This window comes from Ambystoma mexicanum, chromosome 4p, assembly GCF_040938575.1.
Source record: "Ambystoma mexicanum isolate Mex_15411 chromosome 4p, UKY_AmexF1_1, whole genome shotgun sequence".
NCBI lineage: Eukaryota > Metazoa > Chordata > Amphibia > Caudata > Ambystomatidae > Ambystoma > Ambystoma mexicanum.
In genome coordinates, this window is record NC_090927.1 from 469,240,644 (window position 1) to 469,264,682 (window position 24,039).

Here is a 24,039-nt window from a genome sequence, read left to right on the forward strand (position 1 = left end):
AAATTGTATAATTTGTATTATAAAAATAAACAAATTACGTATTAAAATTGCAAATATATAATTCAGTAGCAATAAACATAACGAGGTAGAACAAACAGTAGCTATAAAAATAAAACATACACAAGCAAAAAAGCTATTATAAAATTATCACTATTTAGTAACCTTTTTTCAACAAATAACATCAATGTGTACACATATTATATATTGTAAAAAATGAGTAACATTTCAATTATAATAGTAATACTTTACATTAACAAAAATATAAATATACAATTTCTGCTACAAAATACTTACTAAATGATGCAAAATGTAAATAGTAACAAAGCAGCCTAAATGTTAAACACATTAAAACATAAAATCAATAAAATGTTTTCACGTTTTTTTATCAAACACAACTAATATTCATAAAACAAATTAAATTCACTTTCACCATAAACAATGTTGCACCCCAAGCTAACTATTACAAAACACAAACAGGGTGAGTTAAGGTTACCATGATAGTTGATATTAATATATTTTTTATAAATGTATTGATAATATATGTTTATGTTGTTACCTTGACATTGTTTCGAATGTTTAAAGACGTTTGTTGGTCTAACCTTAAATCTTATGTAAAAAAAGAAAAATATATAAATAATATATATACACATATATAGTGCTTCTGTGAAGTAGGTCGATAATCTAGCCAATTTGTCCCTTCTCCCCAAGAGGGCGGCCCCCCTTTGAGGCTAGGGAGGTGACCACGCTTTGCTAGACCCTCCCTATGGTTTGGGCAAGCAGAATCTCACTGGGAGTACTCCCCTTAGGGGACAAGGACTTCCATTCCTTTGAGGGACTCCATAAGCCATTCTCCTTGGTAGCATACATGGGAGTGTCTGACCTAAAGAACAATATAAAATCCAAACACTTGGCTGAAGGCAAAGCTAAAATATGTTGTTGCTACCAGGAAATGTATTCTGTCTCTTTAAAGAGAGATATCCACTCAACTGGAAAGAGTGAACTGAAAAAGGAGGACACGCCAAGCCAAGGCGAGGGAGAGAGATACATACGCAAGCATGGGAGGCACCCTGAATGCGCAGCACCTGAGGGAGACTGAGTCGAGGAAAGCCGCAGAGCCCGCAACTTTCAGAAGTGTTCCGACAGCCAGAACGGAGCGCTGGATAGTCAGTATTTAACGTGAGAATAGGATATACATTCCACTGGTGGCGTGACCATGACGGGTTCGTGGTGGGCAGCAACAATGCCAAAACCATAAGGGTGAGAATTCAGCAAAAAAGTAGTTTACCTGCAGTGATAACAGGACGCCGAGCGAGAGATGACCAAGAGTGGTGACACGGTCGAAGAGAACAGATGGAGAGGCAGAACGAACGAGAAGAATCCGAGCAAGTGCATGCCTCTGAGAAGTTCCCCTGTAAGACCAGATGTAACTGGTAGAACGGGAGGACCGGGAGGAATCGTTATTTATCAGTAGAAACCCCTCCCAGTGAAATTGGCAAAGCCTTGAATATAAAGTTGAAGTTAAACTTTGATACAGTGATAGAGGGAAGCATGCTTAAGCTTGAGAAAGAGGTCCTCTAAACCCAGCTAACACCCTGGGAAGAGGGGAAAGTACTCTACATAGGAGGAAGTAAAGGATGGACTAACTCGAAGAGAGAATATTCCACTGACAGAAAAGGAATTACAATTAACAGTGACAGAAAGAATAATTAAGATTCAAACACCAATCCAATACCCTGAGAAGAGGGGAAAACAGAGCTCACAAAATATCCTCACCTACTCACATAGGCAAGGACATTTCATGGCGAGTACGGGGATGTAGAAACATTATGGGGCTGATTCATTGAATTATTTGCGCCGAAAAAACAGGGATTTGTGCGCCATTCTGCCCACAAATCCCCGTTTAACAAATGGGGATTTGCGGGCAGAATGGCGCACACATCCCCGTTTTTCGGCGCAAATAATTCCATGAATCATCCCCTTAATTAGCTATTTACTGCAAAGCAACATACTTTCCAATAAAAAGCAAATAAACGTTCACTGTGCGTGGTTGGCCACTAGGTGGGAGCATTGCATCAAATATGATATTTATTAATGGTGAAACGCAGAGCAGGACGTTTTGGCGCGGCCAGTTCAGCACGGGCCGATTCGCCGCGACCACTTCGGTGCAGGAGACAATTGGGCGCGACCACTTCAGCGCTGGAACGTTTATACGCGAGGGATCTTCTTTAGGCGCGGGGAAGGGATAGTGTCATTACTTTTTGACCCGATGACTCAAGATGTTGAGGACGGAGCATCCCATCACGTGGCAGAGAAATCCTTCAGCACTAGGAGCACGCAGTACATGCAATGTCCCGAGACCAGAGCGACATCGTCGCTGGGAGCCTTCTCACCGCAACTGAATAAGAGAAGCAACAGATGGCTTATAAGGCGTGAAACAAAACAAAAAATACCCAGTGGTGGATGTCAATAGTGTGTCTCATGGAACAGGCAGAAGAAAACCAGGCTTAATTCTTGAGTTATCTATATGCTGCTTTTATTCTTCGAGAAAGTGTGATAGCTCAGTGGGGTAATGCGCCTGTTTAAGAGAACTATGTGAAAACATATGCTGCATCAATTTCTTGCACACAAATCTCCTGACTCTGTGTTAGATGAAGTCTTGGAAAACCCGAGTTCTTCGTGGCTGGTGAATGCCCTGGGAAGCGTGAGCATTCCCAATTCTGTCAGGTTTCCTCACCACATCACGAAACCGCTCACCGAAAAGCCCACTCAGTACAAACTTAGAGCAAAGACTCTATGCAATGACCCTCTCCATCTTCTGCACTCCATGCGACTCGAAGGAGAAAATGCAAGTAAACATGGCTTCCCCCTTAAACCAACACTATCCATCCTTCTTCCTGCCTTCCCTAACCCACTGCCCCATGGACTGCTCTACATCCACTGCCCCAAACCCGATCTTCACCCACATCCGCAGGACTGGCATGAGTGCCTTGAGGCCAGTCGGTTGGTAACGGGCACATTAGAGAATTCTAGTAGCGCCACGTCTGTGCTTTCGCGGCACTACTGCCTACTGTGCTGCAAACCAACGTACATGTATGTGTATTTAGTTTTAAGCACATGCTACAGCGTGGGGTGAAGAAGGCACAATTCTTTTCAAATGCAACACGTTGACAGGCACAGTACCTGTCAACGTGCTGCATTTGAACAAAATTATGCTTTTAAATTTGGCGTGAGGGAGTTTAGCCACATCCTAACGTCCCTCCCGCCAAATCGGCGGCGCCAGAAAGCCTTCTATGCCAAAATGGGCCCATGGAACTGGCCGCCTTGCCAAAAAGGGGTGTAACGGTGAAACGCACCATTTAACAAAACAAGTGGAATTTCTTCTCAATGTTTTTGGAGGGGCGAGAATAGTATTTTGGGGCAAGTAGGCTGAAGTAGTAACTAGCCCTAATTAATGAATTTGCAAAGCCTGGGGAAAAATATTCAATACCCTAAGAAGAAGGGAAGAGTGAAACAATACAAGAAAATACAGTATGCTAATGAGAAGGAAAAAGTCAAGATTAAGTCTGAACGAGAGGTCAGTAAAACGAGGACACCAAGACCCTAGGAAGAGGGGAAAATAGTCCCTCATTCAAGAAGCATAAAAAGGAACATATCAGAAAGAGAATTCTGTCAAGTAAAAGCAAGAGGAAAACATAAGAGAAAAGTGATAAAAAGTCAATCCTATCAGACAGAGAAAGTAAAACCCTTGGAAAAGGGGAAGCAACATTAATAGCCAAGATCAGATACCAAACATAGGAAAGTGTATGTTAGCAAAACCTCCAATACATGTTAACCTGAATCGAAAAATACCTGAGTGCAAATAGGGGGTTCTGGAGAACAAGCCCTAAAGAGAAGGAAAAGACCCAAAGGCTAGTGAAAGAAGTGTGACAAGATACTATTTAAGAATATCATGTCAGCAAGAACTCTGCAGCAGAAGAGGAAATATTGCCCAAAGAGCCAATCCGGAGAAACGGAGCATTCTCCTGACCTTAGTTTGTTAGAATAGTGTTATTCATTTGGACATTTCCTGACAAATGACAAGAACCTTCGTTATTTACATAGGCATGGAAAACCCACATAGAAATAGGGAAAGGTGAGCCTTTTTCTTATTATTCAATAAAACACTCAATATAAATGTCATCACTGTGTCAGCATCCTTCTTCTGACCTGCCACATAGGACACTGGGAACTGAGCATGTACCATCCTTACCCTGAGACCTAGAATTCTGCACAGGGAAAGGTAACAATCTCCGGATGGGCCTTGGACCACAAAGGAGAGGGCTGATGTCCCAGCCATTTTATCCTTGCATTCAAATCCTGAGGCGGTCTGAATCTGTATACACAGATCAATGTAACAATTATTTTAATGTTAGGCTGAATGTTGTAAAAAATTAAGTGAGACCCAAGCACAGCGTGCATTTTGTACTTAGTGATTCAAGAATGCAACCCTTTCACCACAGATATATTTGTCAAATATAAAGATCTGTGGTCATTGTTATATTCCCAAAAGTATCTCTTATTTTTTGCAAAGCAAAGCAAGCTGGAACCGTCACAATTATATGTGTCCTTGCCCTTACTCAGTAAAATGTGCCCCGGTAGGCACAGTTGCCATGGAAGCACTGGCACCGTTAGTAACGTTGCTAGTGCTTCTGAGTCCCCATTCCCATGGAGATGGGGACTAACATTTGTCGCTGCCTGATATCCCGGGCTGCGGGGACTTGTAATGTCCTGGTGGCATTAGGATACCAAGCGGCGCAAAGGGTGTTACAGTCAAGCGGCAACCTGCCGTTAGTACCGGTGGGTTACCGCCAGACTTGCAATGACCCCCAAATAGTTGATATACGCAACTACGGCAGCATGAAGTTAAATAAAAAGTCAACCTCAAAGAGGAATTAAGTCAGATGAGCAGCTGAGCTCAGAAAATCGGCCCAGATGGTGGTGAATGATTTAGAATCCAAGTTTACAATTCTCTCTCTGTGCAGGTCCCTTTCCACAGTTGGCCAGCATATTAAATCTTTTAACCAAATCTCACATTTTGGGATGGTTGATCTGTTCCACATTACGGCAATGCTGCACTTCATAAGCACCAAACCTAAAGAAATTAGTTTGGCGGTTAATCTATCTGATTTTCTAGATGGTAGAATGCAGAGTATACACAGGGCCTCATTACGGCCATGTCGCTCCCGTAATTAAGGGTGCCGGTACGACACCGGCACCCTTCATTACGGGATGCCCTATTACGAGGTTCCCTTGGGTGACCCGGTAAGGACGTCTGGTAAAACCAGGTGTCCTTAGCGGGTCCCGCGAGGGGACCAGGGAGCTAATAACAGACATGTTATTAGCTCCCTCCCCATTCCCATTGAGCCCTATGGGGGCACAAATGGGAATGGGGATGGGTTTTTCCAATGAGGATTTACCGGGTCCTCCATGGTTGGAATAGCCCAGTAAATCCTCATTGGAGGAACCCGGTACTGGACCCCGGTATGGAAGCAGCCATGCCCTTATTAAGGCCATGGCTGCCTCCATACTCGTAATGAGGCCCACAGACTTGGAGTGGAAGTCATATCTTGACCTATTATATATTGGCTACTTATGTGGTTCATTTTTTGCCATACTGGTTGAATGTAGCTACAGAATCATATGTCAAATAAAATAGCTAGCCTGTGATGTACATATAGGGCGGAAGTGGAGGGAGCGTACTGGTGCAAATGTATGGATTTGTATTGGTGTCAGATATGCTCTGTTTACATATTTATATTGAATTAATTTCAGCCTAGCATTTGTGGATACCATCCCTGACATGTGAAAATATGCCTCCATTCAATGTCGATTACTGCATTATTTAAGTGGCTTCTCCATTTGTCCTACAGAAGTCGTGCTTGACATGCAGGCTCTGTATATTGCTGAGATCTTACCCCCTCCGTTTACCAGTGATTTAATAGTTTTCCCTATTTTGTCTTCAGATGGCATATTGGGGAAGTCAGGCCATGTTTTACGGAGCATTGCAGAGATTGACCTCTGAGTAGACTCCATATTCGACAAAATTCTTGCAAAGATGTCACGACACCATCAGTATAGTCTCCTATTAACATACATTACTGTGTACCCCAAACCTTTTGGCAAGCCTTACCTGATGAGCCACCAAAGATGGTATTGCACAATAACTGCACGGTAACAGAATATAATACGAGACCATGGATGTTACTTTTCTGTGCATTGCCACATTGGACCAAATATAATGTATCATACGAATTGGAGTTGGAAGGTTTCTGATCATAGCTTTGTCAGCCCATAATAAGTTGAATAGTTTGCACTACGCTTTAATATTATGCACCATTTTACTTGGTAAATCTAATAAAGTTTTGTCCCACCGGCGCACTACATGTTGTAATTGCACTACATGGAAATATAATGTAAAGTCCAGGACAACCAGCCCTCCAGCTACAGTTGGTCTTTTTAAAGTCAATAATGCTATCCGCGGAACACTGCTACCCCATAGCAATTTAAGTAATAGTGTGAATTTTATTCTTGGTGTCGGGAAACAAACTGTCTGGACCTATTTCAAACGGGTTTTGCGAAGGGCCTGGGTAGCTCTGTCGACATCTTGCTTCTACAAATTTTGAAAGGGAACTCACAAAGTCGAAAATCCAAGACCTACATGGTGTTTGTGGACTTAGTCCAGGCATTCGACCAGGTGGACAGGGGCCTGCTTTGTTCGAAACTGGAGAAGAACTGTCCCAGTCAATACTGCATCCAATCAAGGCTATGCATTCCGACACCTCTTTAAGGGTGAGACTAAGCCAAGCGGGGATCCTTTCGGAAGAAGTCAGAAACCTGAGAGGAGTGAAACAGGGGTACCCAATGGTCCCGGCCCTCTTCAATTTCTTCTTGGAGGACATGCCTGAAGCCTTTCTGTCAATAAGATCCCCCCCCAAGGTGGTTGGATCTCAGTTATTGCATCTGCTGTACGCAGATGATGTGGTACTTATTGACCAGACTTCGGTTGGCCTACAGAGGCAATTTAATGCCCTCCAAAATTACATCTCAAATAATGGGCTTAAAATAAACAAAGGTAAAACTAAAACCATGAGCTTTGGAACATCTGCTAAGGTAAAAAAAAAGAATCCTGGTACATAGGTGGAGAGAAGATTGAACACGTCCAATCTTTTAAGTACTTGGGTGTTTGGCTGAGCAATACAAAACCAGAAGCTCCAATGTCATCGCATCTATTGGGAAAGATTAAAGTTTTGACCAGACAAGCATGTGAGTTAAATAGAAAGTTTGGGCGTTTCTCCATTCTCCCAGTCCTACGTTTCTATAAAGCCAACGTTACATTGGTGGTGAATTATGGGCTGAAGCCATGTTTAACATCCCGGTGTCCCTTTGGACCTCCCTTGAAAGTTTTTTTTGGAAGAGGGTCTTGGGTGTCCCACAATCTACCCCGATGGCTATCCTTCGAAGAGAGTTGGGCCTTACATAATTGAAGTGTATAGTCGACTGGAAGAGACTGGCTCTCTATGGTAAATGCTGTACTACTCTGAGACTGGCAACCCTGGAAATGGTCTATGACGAAATGATGTCAGATTGTAATCAATCTTTGAGGGGCTGGCGGCTGAAAATGACGACTTGCCTGGAGGAAATAGGAAGTTCTTTAGAGCAATAGGTGACTAATCCAACGCGAGTAAAAGAAAAACTAAAAACTCACGACTGGATTCAAACCGTGGACCTCGCTAACAATTACCATTCTGTAATTCATCTACCGACAGAAGGATGTAAGCTAAACATGGTCTGTGAATATCTGAAATAATTTCCAGATAAAAAGATCAGGGTTCAATTTATGAGAGTCCGTCTAAACCTGTATTTAACAAATGAGATCCGAGTAATACGGGGTCTGTCATCAGAAAAGCATTGCCGGTACTGTAGGGACATCTCTGAGACTGAGGGGGCCATTACGAGTGCGGCGGTAAGGGGTTAACAGCACCGGTAAGGATGCCGGTGCTGTTAACCCCTTACCGCCGCATTACGAGGTCCCTTACCGGGTCCCGCTAAGGACGGCTGGTTTTACCAGGCGCCCTTAGCGGGAGCCGCTAAGGGACCAGGGAGCTAATAACGGGCCCGTTTTTAACGGGCCCGTTATTAGCTCCCTCCCCATTCCAACTGAGCACTATGGGGGCTCGAATGGGAATGGGGATGCGTATTTTGAATGGGGATTTACCGGGTCCTCCAAGGTTGGAATGACCCGGTAAGTCCCCATTCAAAGAACCCGGACACGAGTTTGGAGGCAGCCATGGCGCTAAGAGCACCATGGCTACCACCAAACTCGTAATGAGGCCCTGAATCTTTATTTCATATTATCACAGTGTGTCCAGCGTTAAGAGAACAACGTTCGAAATTCTTCGGATCTCTTTTTTCAGACTTTGCAATCTCTGACTCTTCAATTTGGTGGAAATCGTTAGTGCAAGGTCGAAATACAAAAAATGTAACTGCTGTTGTCCCTTTTCTTGCAGAAGTTCTCCCTGAGACAGGTTTTGTTAAAGATGTTTGATTTTGATTTTATCGATAATTTACAATAATCGTTATTATAATTACCTCTGTCTTTTTGTTTTGTTTTATGATGAATACGTTGTTTATGTTTTTGCTAAAAAATTGATGTTCAATTTTAATGCAAATAAAAAATGTTTTAAAAAGCGTGTATGTAATACCTTGAAATATGAATTTGGTATAATTATTGTCATTATCTGAAATATACATTAGAGTTTCGGAAGCATGACCACCTTAGAAACAGCGATCTTCTCCATAAGTGCAGAACATATACGTTTTGATAACGTGTTTTGATCAGTTAAACAAGTGTATTCCAATTATGACTCATATGCCTAATTAATACTAATTCTTTTTAAAAAGTACCCTTTCACAATGTTGGATCAACTACATTTCCTTTTTTTAACAGCTGCCTATACAAAAGAAACACAGCCCCACACCTACAAGCTGTCTGTTTTTGTCGTCCGATTGCAATAACTCTCAGTGAGGACTTCAGCAAACGCTCCCATGACAACGTGACTCTGGCCATATAGAAAGTCAGAGAGAGCACTCGCTAAATCGGCTCATGATTTGCTGAGAACAGCTTGTTCACATTTTTACAACAGCTAGCGACACCTTTAAATAAACAAATACTCTATAATGGTGAAGGATACATATTTCCCAAGGGCAAAGGCACAACACCAGGGGGCCACATAAATTAACAAGTTACTTACCAACTGGTAACGTTCTTTCGATTGGATGTTCCTCAAACGTATTCCTCATCTTAGATGTATTCCATCCAGCTTTGCTGCTCTTTGGATATTTTTTCGGCATAGGGCGCCGTGCATCGATGTCGTTGAGTCGATGGTCCCTCGAAGGCCTCCGTCGAGGGTGACGTCATCGGGTGTATAAGTAGCACACACGGCGCCCGTTGGCCTCAGTTCTGTTTTTCCCCTTTTTATCTTTGATCTTGTACTGTGTAGATTGTGCCGGCAGACAGGTATGAGCCTTGCGAGATTTGAGATGGCATTAACCCGGAAAAATCTACAGAGGGGTAGGCTGGGAGGGCAATGAGGAATACGTTGGAGGAACATCCAATCGAAAGAACGTTACCAGTTGGTAAGTAACTTGTTCTCCGAGTGGATTGTGTCCTACAACGTATTCCTCATCTTAGATAGACTCCCAAAGCAGTATGGACAATTCCTCTGGAGGAGGGGGTAGATTTTTTGATACTCTTAGATGGCTGAGTATAGTACTGCTTTTCCAAAAGTTAGCTCCCTAGACTGGGAAGCATCCAGGTTATAGAATTTTGAGAAGGTGTGTAGCGAAGACCAAGTTGCTGCTTCGCAAATCGATCTTATTGGAACACCTCTTTGAAGGGCCGTGGAGGAGGCGATGCCTTTGGTGGAATGAGCCCTGAACCCTTCCGGAGGGTCTTTTTGAGCTAGTCTTTAGCATTCTGAAATGCAAAGCACAATCCAGCGTGAAATTGTCTGTTTTGTCACCGACTGACCCAGTTTCCTTCCTGTGTAACCTATAAACAGCTGGTTGTCCACTATAAGTCTGGAAAGTCTAGAGATGTAAAAGCTTAAAGCTCTTTTCGGATCCAACCTGTGTAATCTTTCCTCCTCCTTCGAAGGATGGGGTGGAGGATAGAATGCGGGTAAGACAATTTTCTGACTTAAATGAAAATCAGATATTACTTTCAGTAAAAATGATGGTTTTACCCTCAACGCAACTCTGTCCTTATGGAACACAGTATAGGATGGCCCAGAAGACAGTGCCTGCAATTCGCTCACTCTTCTTGCTGATGTTAGAGCAACCAAGAAGGCCGTTTTCCACGTTATTAATCCTAATGGACACGTGTGCATAGGCTCAAAAGGAGCACACATTAAGAATTTTAGGACTAAATTTAGATCCCAGATCGGTACTTGAAATGGGTGAGGAGGAAACACATTAGTGAGTCCCTTTAAGAATTGTATTATCAAAGGAATTTTGAAGTAGGAGTATTCTTCCGATGAGCGCTTGAAAATGGAAAGCGCCGCAAGGTTACCTTTTATTGTTCCGATATTCAGACCTCTATGTGCTAGGGTCAGAAGGAAAGATAACACTTCAGGAATAGAACATAGAAAAGGATCGACATTCTTTTCTCTGCACCAGTTGCAAAGCTTTTTCCAATGGCAACGGTATAGAGACTTTGTTGCTAGCCTTCTTGCCGAAAGCAACACCTCCATAACGCCATCTGGAAGGTTCCAATCCCTGTATCTCAGCCTTTCAGATACCAAGCATGAAGGTTGAGTGTTTTGACCTCTGGATGGAGAACCTGACCCTCCATTTGAGAGAGAGGAAGACGTACTGGAGGACAGATGGACATGTCTAGAAGGTCCGGGTACCACGTTTTCCTGGCCCAATCGGGGCAATTAGGACCATTCGGCTCCGAAACCGTCTCAGCCTCCTGATGACCTGAGGAATGACGGGAATCGGAGGGAACGTGTACAATAGTGGGAAATTCCACTCCACCACAAACGCGTCCCCCAGGGCTCCTCTCGGGGGAAATTCCCTTGAGCAATACCTTTCAAATTTTCGGTTGATTCCGGTTGCAAACAGGTCTACTTGAGGGGTTCCGCAAAGGGCGAAGATCTCTTGAATTACTTCCTGAGCCAGTTCCCATTCATGGGATACTGTGCTCTGCCTGCTCAGAGCAACTGCCGTCATATTCTCTTCCCCGGCTAGATGAATTGCCGTTAAAGAGATTTATTCCTGAATCGCCCAATGCCAGAGCTGCATTGCCCCTCTGCACAGAGGTAGTGACCCCACACCTCTTTTGTTTAGGTAGTGCATGGCCACTGTGTTGTCCATCATTATCAGGACATTCTTTCCCCTGACAGATGGCAGGAAGGCCTTCAGGGCTAGTCTGATTGCCCTCAGCTCTAAAAGGTTGATATGTAGTTTGGACTCCGATGGAGACCAACGACCGTTGATTGTCAAATCGTTGGCATGAGCTCCCCACCCCAGGAGTGAGGCGTCCGTCACTACTGTGATCTCCGGCCATGGTTGGTTCTCCTTTTAGGATGTTCTCTGTACAGGTCCACCATAGAAGGTCTGGTCTGACCTTGTTCGGAATCTGAAGATCATCCATCATTTGACCCGAGAACTGGGACCACTGAGTCTTTAGGGCCCATTGAAGGGATCTCATCCTCAAGCGTGCCTCTGGAACCAGAAAGATGCAGGATGCCATGAGGCTGAGCAACCTTAAAAAGTCGTAAGCCTAGAGATTTTGGGCATTTTGGAATTTGGAAACCATCTGAAGAATGTCTTGAGCCCTCGACTTGGGAGGCAAGCTCTTTCCCAAGGACCTGTCTAATACAGCTCCTATGTACTGAAGCTGTTGGGAAGGTGTCATCTGTGACTTCTTGAAATTGAGGGAGAAGCCCAGTTTGTGGAGGAAGTGGCAGGTGACTTTCAGATGACCCAGTCATTGCTCGGCAGAACGCGCTCTGATCAACCAATCGTCCAGGTAGGGGTAGACATGAATCCGTCCTCTCCTGAGGTGCGCTGCCACCACTACCATTAACTTGGTGAAGACCGTTGGGGCGGAGGTCAACCCGAAAGGCAGGACTCAAACTGATAATGTGAGTCGGCAACTACGAACCTCAGGTATTTTCTGTGTTTGAGATGAATAGGCACATGAAAATAAGCATCCTGGAGGTCCCATGACAGCAACCAGTCCTGAAGTTGAAGGGCCCAGAAGGATCTGAGAGGGTAACCATCATGAACTTGTCCTTTCTGAGGAACTTGTTCAAGTTATTTAAGTCCAAGATGGGTCCCAGTCCTCTGTCCTTTTTGGGTCTCAAAAAATACAGGGAGTACCATCCCTTGTTCTTCTCCTCTGCAGGTACTGGTTCTATAGCATCTTTCTCCAGCAGGGTTATAACTTCCTGCTGTAGGAGCGGGTTTGAAGACTTCAACCGGTGTCTCCCTGGTAGATTGCTTTGAGGTTCTTGCAGATGCTGTGACAGCCTGCCCCTTATAGGTGTTTTGTGATGCAAGTCCTCAAAGCGGTTTTGTGGCGGATGTTGCAGCCGCTGATGGCAGAGAGGCTGCAGCTGGAGCTGGTTTAGCACGTTTTCCTCATCCACCACGAGTGGCCTTTTTCTGGCCCCTTTGACTGGCCATTCCTCTTGCCTTTCCATATGAGGTGCAGTAACGATAGGATCGTCCCCTCCATGACTGTCCTTGCGCACGAAAAGGCTGAGGTTGCCTAATAGCAGCTCCTAAAGATTTGGCAGCTGCTTTTGAGGTCTGCAACCTCTCAAGGCTCTCGTCAGCCTTCCTGCCAAAAAGGTGAGACCCGTCAAAAGGCATGTTCAGAAGGCGGTTCTGTATGTCTGGTGCGAAACCAGACTTCCGTAACCACGCAAATCTGCGCATTACCGTGCTAGTGCCCATGGACCTGCTTACACTATCCGCAGTGTCCAATTCAGATTGAAGGGATTCCTGCATGGCTTCCTTTCCATCTCTAACGATGGCTAGGAACCCTTCCCTTTCTTGCCCCTTCTGGTATGTGCTCAGACACCATTTCAATGCACTCCCAAAGAGTGAACAAAAATGTTGCCAAGATACATGTGGAGTTGGCAGATTTTAATGCCATGCTCCCGGCTGAAAATACCTTCCGTGACCAACCATCCACATGCTTATCGTCCCTGTCTGGAGGGATAGACGGGTATGCCAGTTTGTTAGACGCTGTGGCTGCCTGTATGACCAGACTCTCGGGAGTTGGGTGTTTGGACAGATAGCCTGGGTCACTACTGGCCGGGCGGTTTTTTGAGGAGAGGGATTTATTTACCGGAGGAATAGAATCCGGAGTTTCCCAATTATTGGCCACCCTATTTTGCAGGGCTACATGAAAGGATAGTACGGGGTCTTCGGTGGGACCATGGTCCAATATATCTGTTAAATCATCCTGGATGAATTGGGCTGATGGTTTAGCCCATCCTAAGTAAACTACTACCTTTGTCATTAATTGACGGTATGATGGACTGGCATGCTCTCCTGGTTCTTGTCTGCCAAAATCGTTTTCAGGAGATGTGTCAATGCCACTTGCATTGTGTAATGATTCCACCAAGTCCCTCATTCTGCTTTCTTCTGAAATCAAGCATTGTGGGACATTTGGGGTGCCATATTCCAACCCAAAAGGTACATTCTCCTCATCAGATCTCTCCTGTTCCTCAAAAATTGAGGTCAGGGATTTGAAAAACTCCTTTCTGGGGAGAGGCTTGAAAACCTTCTCTGGGAGAGGAAGAGGTCTAGTACCTGGCTCTGAGGACAATACAGGTTTTGTAACCTTATCCTTCTCTTTTTCTGGCTTCCCTGGCTTGGCTGGAGCCTTTGGAGCCGAGGGCTTCGGCATCAACGTCGATAACGGCGTCGACGACACCATGGTCGTCGACAGAGTCTGCTTCGAGGGCGTCGAGGCGACCTTCGAAGATTTTCCCTTCGAGGTATGATGGGTCTCGGACGGCGTCGATAACCTCGAGTGGTCAACTCGACTCGAGCGTTTTTCACTCGGCGTCCTGGAAGGTTCCCTATGCTTCCTTTTTCGATCACCCGGGCTCGAGGGCGGGCGAGTGTCGGAGCAATGATGCTCCCGGCCGGCTTCCGAAGAAGGCGCGGACCGAGGCTTCGCTTTTTCAAACACCTCCATCATTTTGACCGTGAATGCTTCCCACTCTTCGGTAGACTAATGTTTCGTGGGGCATTACATCTTTTTTGGAGACTCGTCTGACGACGAGGTGGAGGGGGATCTGTGGCGTCGTTTCTTCGATCTTTTTGACAAAGACGACGAGCGATGGGAATTGCTACGGGACCTCGATCGATGCCTTTTGCGTTGAGGAGAATTCTCCTCATGGGATCTCGACTCGACGCTAGAGGTTTTTCGATCGGTTTTTCGACCTACCTGTAGCTTTCCTCTCCTCTCTCGCAAGGCCTTCCCCGTCATCGCCTGACACTTCATAGAGGCCTCCAAGTCGTGGCCTTCTCCGAGGCACCACAAACACTCGATGTGGGTCCGTGATTGACATTTTTGATCCGCACGATTTGCACTTTTTGAATCCCGATTTCGGGGTCGTGGTTGGCGTCGATGACTAGGACATATTTCGTTATTATATATCTTCTCACAGAACTCGAGGCGCGCCGAATGTCCGAAGCAACGCATACTGCGGAAAAACGGAACTGAGGCCAACGGGCACCGCGCGTGCTACTTATACACCCGATGACGTCACCTTCGACAGAGGTATTCGAGGGACCATCGACTCGACGACATCGACGCACGGCGCCCTCTGCCGAAAAAATTTCCGAAGAGCAGCTAAGCTGGATGGAATACATCTAAGATGAGGAATACGTTGGAGGACACAATCAACTCGAAATACATATTTCTTGAGACCGCTTGAATTAATTTTGTATTCTTTTCACATCTGGACAATCATACCAGATGTGAGCAGTGAAAACATATTTAATAAAGAAAACATTAGTAACAGGATGTTGTTCATTTGGTTCAGTGATGGAATACGCTTCCCCTGTTCGCAGTGAGCCATTCCAACATGGGGAACATTATTTACAGGAATGTAATGCCATATAGTCTGCAACTACATGGCTAATGGGCATTCCAAAAGATCACAGATGGCGTTTCCAAGATAGGATGCCTATCATACGTTTTTCTCCAGCACAACTTAGCTCAGGTATAATGCACATATAACATGAAAATGCAGGGTTAGTATGTGTGTCTTAATATCAGTTTCAATACAGGAATCAGATTTGTGACAAGTACAGTCCGTTGCAGGTTTACTAGCAATTTCTTTTTTTAATTTTTTTTAAGTAAGACTTTATTGATTTTCTAACATTCTTTACATGAACTGGGACATCCCGGTATTCAATAAAAGAACCTCATGCCATATTTTCAACCCCCTCGCCCCCACCCAGAGGACTACCACGTTCGAATAACAAACTTATTTCAACAAGGCATCGAGAAGGCTCATAGAGTAACAGTGACAGTGACAGTAACAATACATGGCTCCGAATCGAGTTGGGCATAGGAGGGTGGGCATATTGCAGGAAAGGTGTCCAATTAGCTGTGTAGGGAAGAAGAGAGCTCCTCATGTTAGCAGTGAGTTTCTCCGTTGCAAGAATGGACCACGCATTGTCCAACCACAGCATAACAGAGGGGAGCACGGTTTTCCTCCAGAGATGGAGAATTGACAATTTGGCTGCTAACAGTAGGTGCGCACGCAGCTTACGCTATGCTCTCGGACATTGCTGTTCAAGCGAGGGATTGAACCCCAAGATACAGAGCTTGGGGTCCTTTGGTAGCTCCACCCCTAGGCTTTCCTTCAGATTTGACCTAACTTCAAGCCAAAAGTCTTGTGTTCCCGGGCACTCCTATATTTTATGAAGCAGGGGTCCCTCCATCAAACAATTCCTCCAGCACATCGTAGAGGTGGTTGGGTGAGACCGGTGCAGGAGGGACGGGGTTCTGTACCACCTTGTCAATATGTTTGCTTGCGTTTGCGCCAGCCGTGGGGATAACATAGAGGAGGCCCCCCTATATACCCTTTCCCATTCCTCCGGGGGAATCACCTCTCCAGCTCCATCTCCCATCCATCACAATGAAACTTTCGGACGGGCACTGCCAGCGTGTTGATAGCCTTATATATTTTGGAGATCAGCCCCTTGGATTCAGCTGTTTCCTAGAAAACCAGCTCCAAAAGGGGTGAGCTGCCTTACTGCCGGTCCCTGAGTGGTAGGGGGTGGGGGGAGGACCCAGGGCCTAGCTTGAAGATAGCAGAAGTGGTCTACCTCTTAGAGTTTCATCTCCACTTTGCAGTCTTCGACTGATCTGATCTTCCCTTTAACAAATAAGTCTTCCAGTTTAAGCAGGCGCTTGCCTATCCAGCACGTGAATACTTTGTCGTTTCTGCCAGGGGTACAGTCGTCATTGTGAATTAATGGAGCGAACGGTGACGGGAAAGATCACATCCTTGCTGATATACTCACGTTGTCCCATACCTCCAGCGCAGTCCTGGTGATAGAGTTTACGGACAGCCCCGCGCTCACTAGCAATTTCTTTTTAACTGGAGACACCCACAAACTGAGAAACCCCAGGGGTGAGTGCATTATCCTTAGCAAAATTACAATTCGCAAATTAGAACTATTTACACAAGAACTCAGCACTGTACACCCTGAGAAATAAATCAGCCTTTGGAATCGGGATTGCTAACTGATTATAGTGAAAATGAAATAAAAACACCTTTTTGGAAATTGGTCAATTGGAAAATGAATTTAACATACCAAGTCATTTGGGTTGCACGGATTATATACGCTATGGCATAAAAAGAAAAAAATGTATCTGAACAGCATCGTTTTTGGCTCATCACAAATATGCCAAAACAGTTAAACACCATAAACCTGTTTTCATCCAGAATGGACCAAAAAAAACTCCAAGTGCATTCTTTTTTAATGATCGTACCTCATTCACATACTTCAAGAGACATAATGCACTGTAGCATGTCAAGTTAATTCCAAGTTAAAGCCTATATCAATGCAGACACACAAAAAACACAAGCGTGGTGGGAACAGCATTATATGCAGTATAACGCGTTAATGTGAATTCAATGTTCACATCTGGCAGATCTATACCAGAATCAATATATTTTCAGTCTTCATCTGGAGTGTGGGCAGGAGTAGATTAAACATTAGAAATATCTAGTCGAAATCGGTCCCAAACATCCCATGGCTTTTAATGCACAAAAATAAGACCCGATACACCTGCTCTCCTCCTAGAATTTTAAGAGGTTGGGAGCCAAAAAGGACCAGACTCTTTCTAGAACTCAGCCAATAAACAGTGTTGTCACAGAGTGAGTAGAAAGTGTCTGTTGTTTTAGCTGCGGCCACAGTTACATTGTCCATCATCCTATATCATATATACGGTAAGAGTGCCCAACCTTAGTGTGAGAGGCCTTTAGGTGCACCCATGTAGGTAGCACAACAGGATGAGACAAGACAAGAGCAGTAGGCTACTCAGGCCCAATAACTCTCACAGTGAGTCCAGTTCACATCCGCAGGTGGCAGTAGACAGGTGCGGGTAATTGGTGGTTAATTTAGGACCTGCAATTCCAGCTAGCTAGCGTCTGATCCCAGGACCAGCACCCAGAACACAGGGGCTGAGGATGCAGCACCTCCACAGTAAACTTCTCCCCTGGAAAAATGTGGAGATAGGACCACGGGGTCCAAAAATGTCTGCAAACTCATTAGATACCTACAGCCAGTATCATTGAAATTTCAGTTTCGGCCCCAGGCGGTGCCATCATCTCAAAGCACTGGGAGGCTTACCCCTCAGTTAGGGTGTAAGGTACTTGAGTTCCAGTGACCCAGGCCCACCAATCCTCAAGAAGGCTGCCAGGCCTACGAGGCAGACGCGAAGTCTGCACGAGGTGTGGATTTCAGCCTAATCTCAATCTCCAGAGTGGGCCACTGCTTCCATTCCCAGTGCCGTCGGATGACAACACTTACACGGTGGAGCAGCATCCAGATATCAACAAGCTCCTACTAACCAGACAATGAAATGTCAATCTGGCTTCAGAGGCAAGAGAGGGATATGCATGACACCTGATCCACCTCCAATCCAAAACCAGGAACAGGACAGCTAGATCCTTGTGCTATTGTATTTCCGAATTGCAGGAGAGTAGAGCCACATCATAGCTAGCTGTGCATCTAAGCGGTTTGGGTGCGGGCTCCCCTAAAATGCAGCTATTTTGAAATACAGCAATCTAGTACGCCCATGGAAACATCAATCATGATGCAGTATTCTTTGTTTGGGAAGGTTGAATGATGCAATTTCGTTATTCTAAAGGCAAACCACTCAAACTCTGAACTGATGGCGTTAAATCGAAAAGGAAAGTACACACGTTTCTTGGAATCTTGGAAACCAGGAGTTGGAAGTGGTAAAATGACTATATGCCCTCTTTTATTTGATTATAAACCGAACTCCAATGAAAACCATACATCAGTACATTTGAGTGTAATAGACATTATTTGATCATTACAGGCACAGAGCAAAGTTGATGTAACCGTGTACAAGTGTAAAATACTGTCTATGATTTTGAATGGTAATTCAATGCATTTCATTTAAATCCATTTTTCTTAAAACACCCTAGAAGGTCAATGCTGGAAGTAAACTACAGTTATAAAACATTGCACCCACTCGAACGGATTTAATGTATATATAAAGCTTAGACTGTCCATTTGAAACAATGCACAATCTTGTGCATACACCAATAGGCAACACACACTTAAGAAACAACACTATTTTTAATGTATTTCTTATACTGCAGAATTTAGGAGTATTTTTGTAAAATTGTAGTTGGATTGCTGCCAACATAGCAAGTGGAATGAACCTGGAAAAAGGGCCACCGGTTACTAGATAATGTGGATCTGAGACCTTAATGCAGGGAGTGCTAAACATGTCGGGTTTTTTCTGTCTGGCTCTGCTGGCATCAAGGCGCACATACTTGAAATCATTGTTTTAACACTAGGTATTAGAACTATTAAAGATTCTTTTGAGGTCGTACTGTTTTGATGCCTACTCTGCACGTAACAATCTAGACATTTTTAAAGTTCGTTTTCAAACCAAAACTTGCTGAGGTTATTTAACCTTCAGGGGATGTTGTATTTGTGTTTATGTGTCACTAAGTATTTGACAAACATGTTAACAAATAAACAATGGGCCTCATTATGAGCGGTCCAGAAATAAGGGTGCCGGTAGCAGCATACTGGCACCCTTTCTGGACCGCCAGACTACAGCTACCGGCCCCTGCAGGCATGGTTTTCACAGGAGCACCGGCACCGTTAGCAACGGTGCCGGTGCTTCCGTGTCCCCATTCCCGTGGAGTCCTATGGGATGTGTCCAGATGGCACCGGGATATCAGGCGGCGGAATGGTGTTACGAGTTCGACTCTATGGTGCTTTTCGGCACTATAACCGCCGGGCTGGCAGTAATAGCGTCAGCAGTAATAGCGCTGACAATGGGCGGAAAGGTGAGGTTTTTACCTGCAGCAAAAAGCTGGAGGTAAACCTCTCACTTTCCGCCCAAACTCGGGATTCGTCAGAGCGGTAATGTGGCAGTAATAGCGTTACTGCCGTATTTTGACTGCTCCGCCCAACCCCTGACAAGGCTCTTTGTCTCTTAGCGATTTTCACGTATTGTTACAATTGCACACATCCCCCTAAAGAGAAGTGTGGTTAAGATCATTTGTATCCTTATAACTGTTTCTGGAGTGACTTTCTGGTTACATTTACAATGTGCCTAGGATGAACTACATGGAAGCGGATATTTTGCTACCATTTTTACTTGGGCACTTTTGCATTTACTGCAAATGACTACAAAAGGTGGCTAGCACCCTAAAATGGCAGTGCCACAAGGTTTTTGCTTGCCCTTTGGCCATATTGTTCTCTGGCCTTCTTCCTGCCCTCTCGGGTCCGGAATTGCCGTTTATGGAAAGCTGCTGCTTTCCTGTGCAAAGAGGCAGTTTGTGTATGAACCTGGATGTGGGGGCTGGGACTGTTTGGTCCAGTACACATCCTGGTGCATGAATGTCTGTTGCTGGGCAGATGTTGTGGCAAGTAGCTACCCATGATTGGATAGCCACTGCCAGTTTGAATGGTGCCGATCCTTACAATTGGTGGAGCTGGGCGAGTTTCCAGTCCAGATCTTGGATAAACTTGTGCATCCATCCGACAGACCATCATTGGAGCGAAGTCCTTTACAAAGAGCACCCCGCTGATGACCAGAGGATGACCCTTGCAGCTGACCAGCACTAACTCCATGGAAGTCCTGATGAAGGCCTGCTCTTCTGCTTGATTTCAAGAAGGCCCTGAGTGTTTTGAACCGTGGACCGATAGGAAAAACCAGTCTCGCCCCATGCTCGAGGATCCATACCTTCTGAGCCTTCAAAGTGTCCCTGGACGAACCGGTGGACTGACCAACTCTCTACTGGGCTACCTCACTGCTGCCATCACTGTGCATACTTGGAACTTGGAGTATCTTCAACGGAAGCAGTGCAGCATTTCCCCCTTGTTCATCCTTTGAAGATCGCCTATCGCCACCTGATTGTGTGGACTCTTGTTGCAATCTGTCTTCTTTGCATCCTAGAGTTGTATTGAGGTTGGATGCTCCACAGAAGTCTTCATCTTTCCTTCATTTAGGTGTTCAGTCGGAAGGTGCCTGGAACCGATTCCAAAGTACTGTGACCAACCGAAACTAAATCCTGTGTCCAAAAGTGACCTCTGCACCCGCAACCCCTGGGCCTTCCTCAACCAGGCTAACCACAGAAGATTGGGCCTCCAACGGTTTCCGGGAACCTCAGCAGTGGTGTCTGGAGCGAGGGGTAAATTAGCATTCTTGTTCCTTTGCCCCCCCTGGTCTCTAAAGGGTTAGGTGGTTGTAAATTCCTGTTCCTAAACCACTCTTTCCTGACTTTCATCGGTGGAGGCCTAGTTAAGGATTCCTTCCTATGCCTATATCAGTGTCTGTGATTGAGAGAGTGTACTTACCTGAACTTTATTTACATTTTTGACTTTGTTATCATAACCACTGGCATTGTCCAATCTCTTAGTAAACCTGCCTGCAAGGCATAACTTTGGATCTGTTTACTTTAGAGCACAATGCCCTAAGCCATCTTAAGGATGGACTTACTAAGTGCTAGGGGAAACTGTTGTATGGTTATTATAAAGTGTCTTTTATTGAATTTCATCCATCAGAAACAGGTAGTCTCTCGTCTCCTATGGATGAATGTATATATTGGTTTTATAGTAAGTGCACAACAATATTTACCTAGAGGTTTTACTTGCTTAGTGTGTATTTTAAGGTACTAGTAAATCATTGTATATCATTTGTTTGTACTTCCTTGTCTAACTGGAATTATTGATGTTCTGTGTGGACTCACTCTAGCCCTGGACCACTCTCACAGCCCCTCCTGAGACTAAGCTTTGCCACTCTGCTACCTTACCTTGATTGGGTTTGGCTAGATCTTAGTGTCTCCCTGTTCACCATAATAGGTTGGCCTCCGAAAATCCACCCCAGGGTTGATTTTGGAACTCCATCTTCATACCTTGCAATATGGTGTAATACGGGTTTGTTGGCACTGCGATGCATGTATGAGCAGCCTGTGGCTCTCAGGAGTGGGTAAAATCATCAAGCGTTGTTCTATAGTAAGCAGCAGGCCAATCAGGCAATGCTGAAATGAGAGACAAGGGAAAAGGTCATGTTATAAGAAAGAGAGCAGATCCAGACCTGGGTGGATCACATGTTTTCATGGAATGTGGAAATGCACAGGCCAGAGACTGAACATCGTTTAGAAATGATTACTAATACAAGGTATGGGGTCACTATTTTGTTGCAGTAATTAGTAACTGTTAGTCTAGGAGAAAATCCTATATAAAGGCACCTGTTTTTTTTCACTGTGGGGTGGGAGGGGTTTCACTATTCCTGGCGGGGATACTCTGTCTGATTGTTTCATTTCATTGTAATGAAAATAAACTAACTGTACCTGCTGCAAACTGAAATCGCAGCTTGGAATATGTTTGATTCCACACCTTAAAATGATGAGAATATGTTAATGAGAACCATTGTCAAGTGCACTCCTTATATTCTAACCCCCCTCTTACTGAATGGCTAGGAAATTATGTTAAGACTATTGGACACAAGGGCAACATATTTCTTCTGTTACAAAAGTAACACTTCCCTTAGAATTAATATATATTCTGTTTATTGAAGTATTGTTGGATATTAGGTTGAGTAGCTTGTATTCTGTGACTGAAGGAGCGGTTTGGAGAAAAGCCTATTTAAAAAAAAAATCTCAGGCCCAATGTTTGCAGAAATAATTGCTGTGACTCGCAGACTGAAAGAAAGAAATATATCTATTTGTATTTGAGCAAATTACATTTGGCACAGTAGAACACCGAAACACGTGTTGAGATGATAAAGTGCTACCACAATCCTCAATCCCATGATGACTAAAAAGCAAAATGGCAGTCACCTTCATTGGACAGTGAACATTGGCAACTAACTTTTGGATAACAAACTGTTGCCTGGGATGTTAACCTATAGCGATGGCCTTGTTTTCATTGGATAAACATGCAATGCTGGGGGATCAGGCGCATGGAAGGCACATACTAGCAGGTAGAAACAAATGGGGGTGCTGTCAGTTTGAAAATTAAAAGATGTTGAGAATTATTACTGCCCTAAAGAAGGCTGGGGAAATTGTAATTGTAACATTACTGTACAACTGAAAATAGTAGGCACATTTTGTTGTACTAATACTGAAAGTAATAAATAAATAGAAATCATGTGTCTACACTAAGGGGTGGCCTATAATGACTAACAACACCACATTATGTGTATGTGTTTTTTGTGGAAAGTTGATGTTCAGTTGTTCAGTACTAGTTCGAATTCTATTCATTTTGTTTGCTTGGCATTTGCTCGTCCTTGAACTTTTGGCATATGGAATATGTAATATGGCATGACTGCATTTTATTTGTATAACGTCTGTAATAAAGCTGTTTTTGTACAAAATAACTTTTTTATTAATATCGAATTGTTGTAATGACCTGTCCGTTTCAAACTTTTTTGTCACAAAGTAATGTTGTGATCCATAGTTAAAATGTTGCAATATTTGTCCAGACAGATTCCCTTGCGAACCATCAGTTTGAATGTAGGATATTAGGTTGAGGCATTAAATCATCCAAGGATCTTCACGGCAGCCTGGCTAATTTGAATCATGAAAGCTATGGTAAGAAAGCAAGTATATCCCTTTACCTTTCCCGTTGCACCACTTTCCCCAAGCAGATTCCTGAAGTGGAGGCGGCGTGATCAAAATGACTCTATTCTCTGGGACATCCACGGTCTTCAGATAGGAGATCATACTCTTCAAATTCTTGACATATTCATCCAATGGAACATGCTGTATAGGGTTTTCTTCTGATTTTTGAGGAGAAAGACACACAAAGCAGCAATATTAGTGTGGAAAACAAAAAATATTGAATTTGCACAAACAATGAGTAACAGAAAGGTTTAACTTCTAAAAAGAATCTGGTATTTATTTTTGCAGAGTGCTTAAAATCCCAATCAATGCATACATGTTGCAATTAAAGATTTGACTATTGCCCAACTCTAAAGTGCTAATTTCACCAACTTGGGAAGGAAATGGCTGGGAAGGTCCTTTAACTACAGCAGGGATGCCACAAAGCCTTATGATGAATATGTTCTTACAATAGTTGTAAGAGCAGTTATGCATATAGTAATGTGAACACTAGACCTGCTGCGGTCTGCTCAGCCTATGTGGCAAATGTACACATTCATAATAAGACACAGCCCATTACAACCGAGATCAACATTCTAGAATATAATGCTGCTGTTGAAACCACTGTGACAGA

General features: G+C 44.2%; 1 protein-coding gene across 2 annotated transcripts in view; it reads right to left on the reverse strand.

Annotated features, from left to right (window-relative positions):
* The window catches only part of IAH1 (isoamyl acetate hydrolyzing esterase 1 (putative)), a 483,285-nt gene that overhangs the window by 174,851 nt on the left and 284,395 nt on the right, over nt 1–24,039 (reverse strand). For both annotated transcript variants that reach the window (XM_069605997.1, XM_069605998.1), the window contains one exon: nt 23,423–23,584. In XM_069605997.1, coding sequence (XP_069462098.1) covers nt 23,423–23,584 — 162 coding nt within the window. The remainder of the gene's footprint in view (nt 1–23,422; nt 23,585–24,039) is intronic.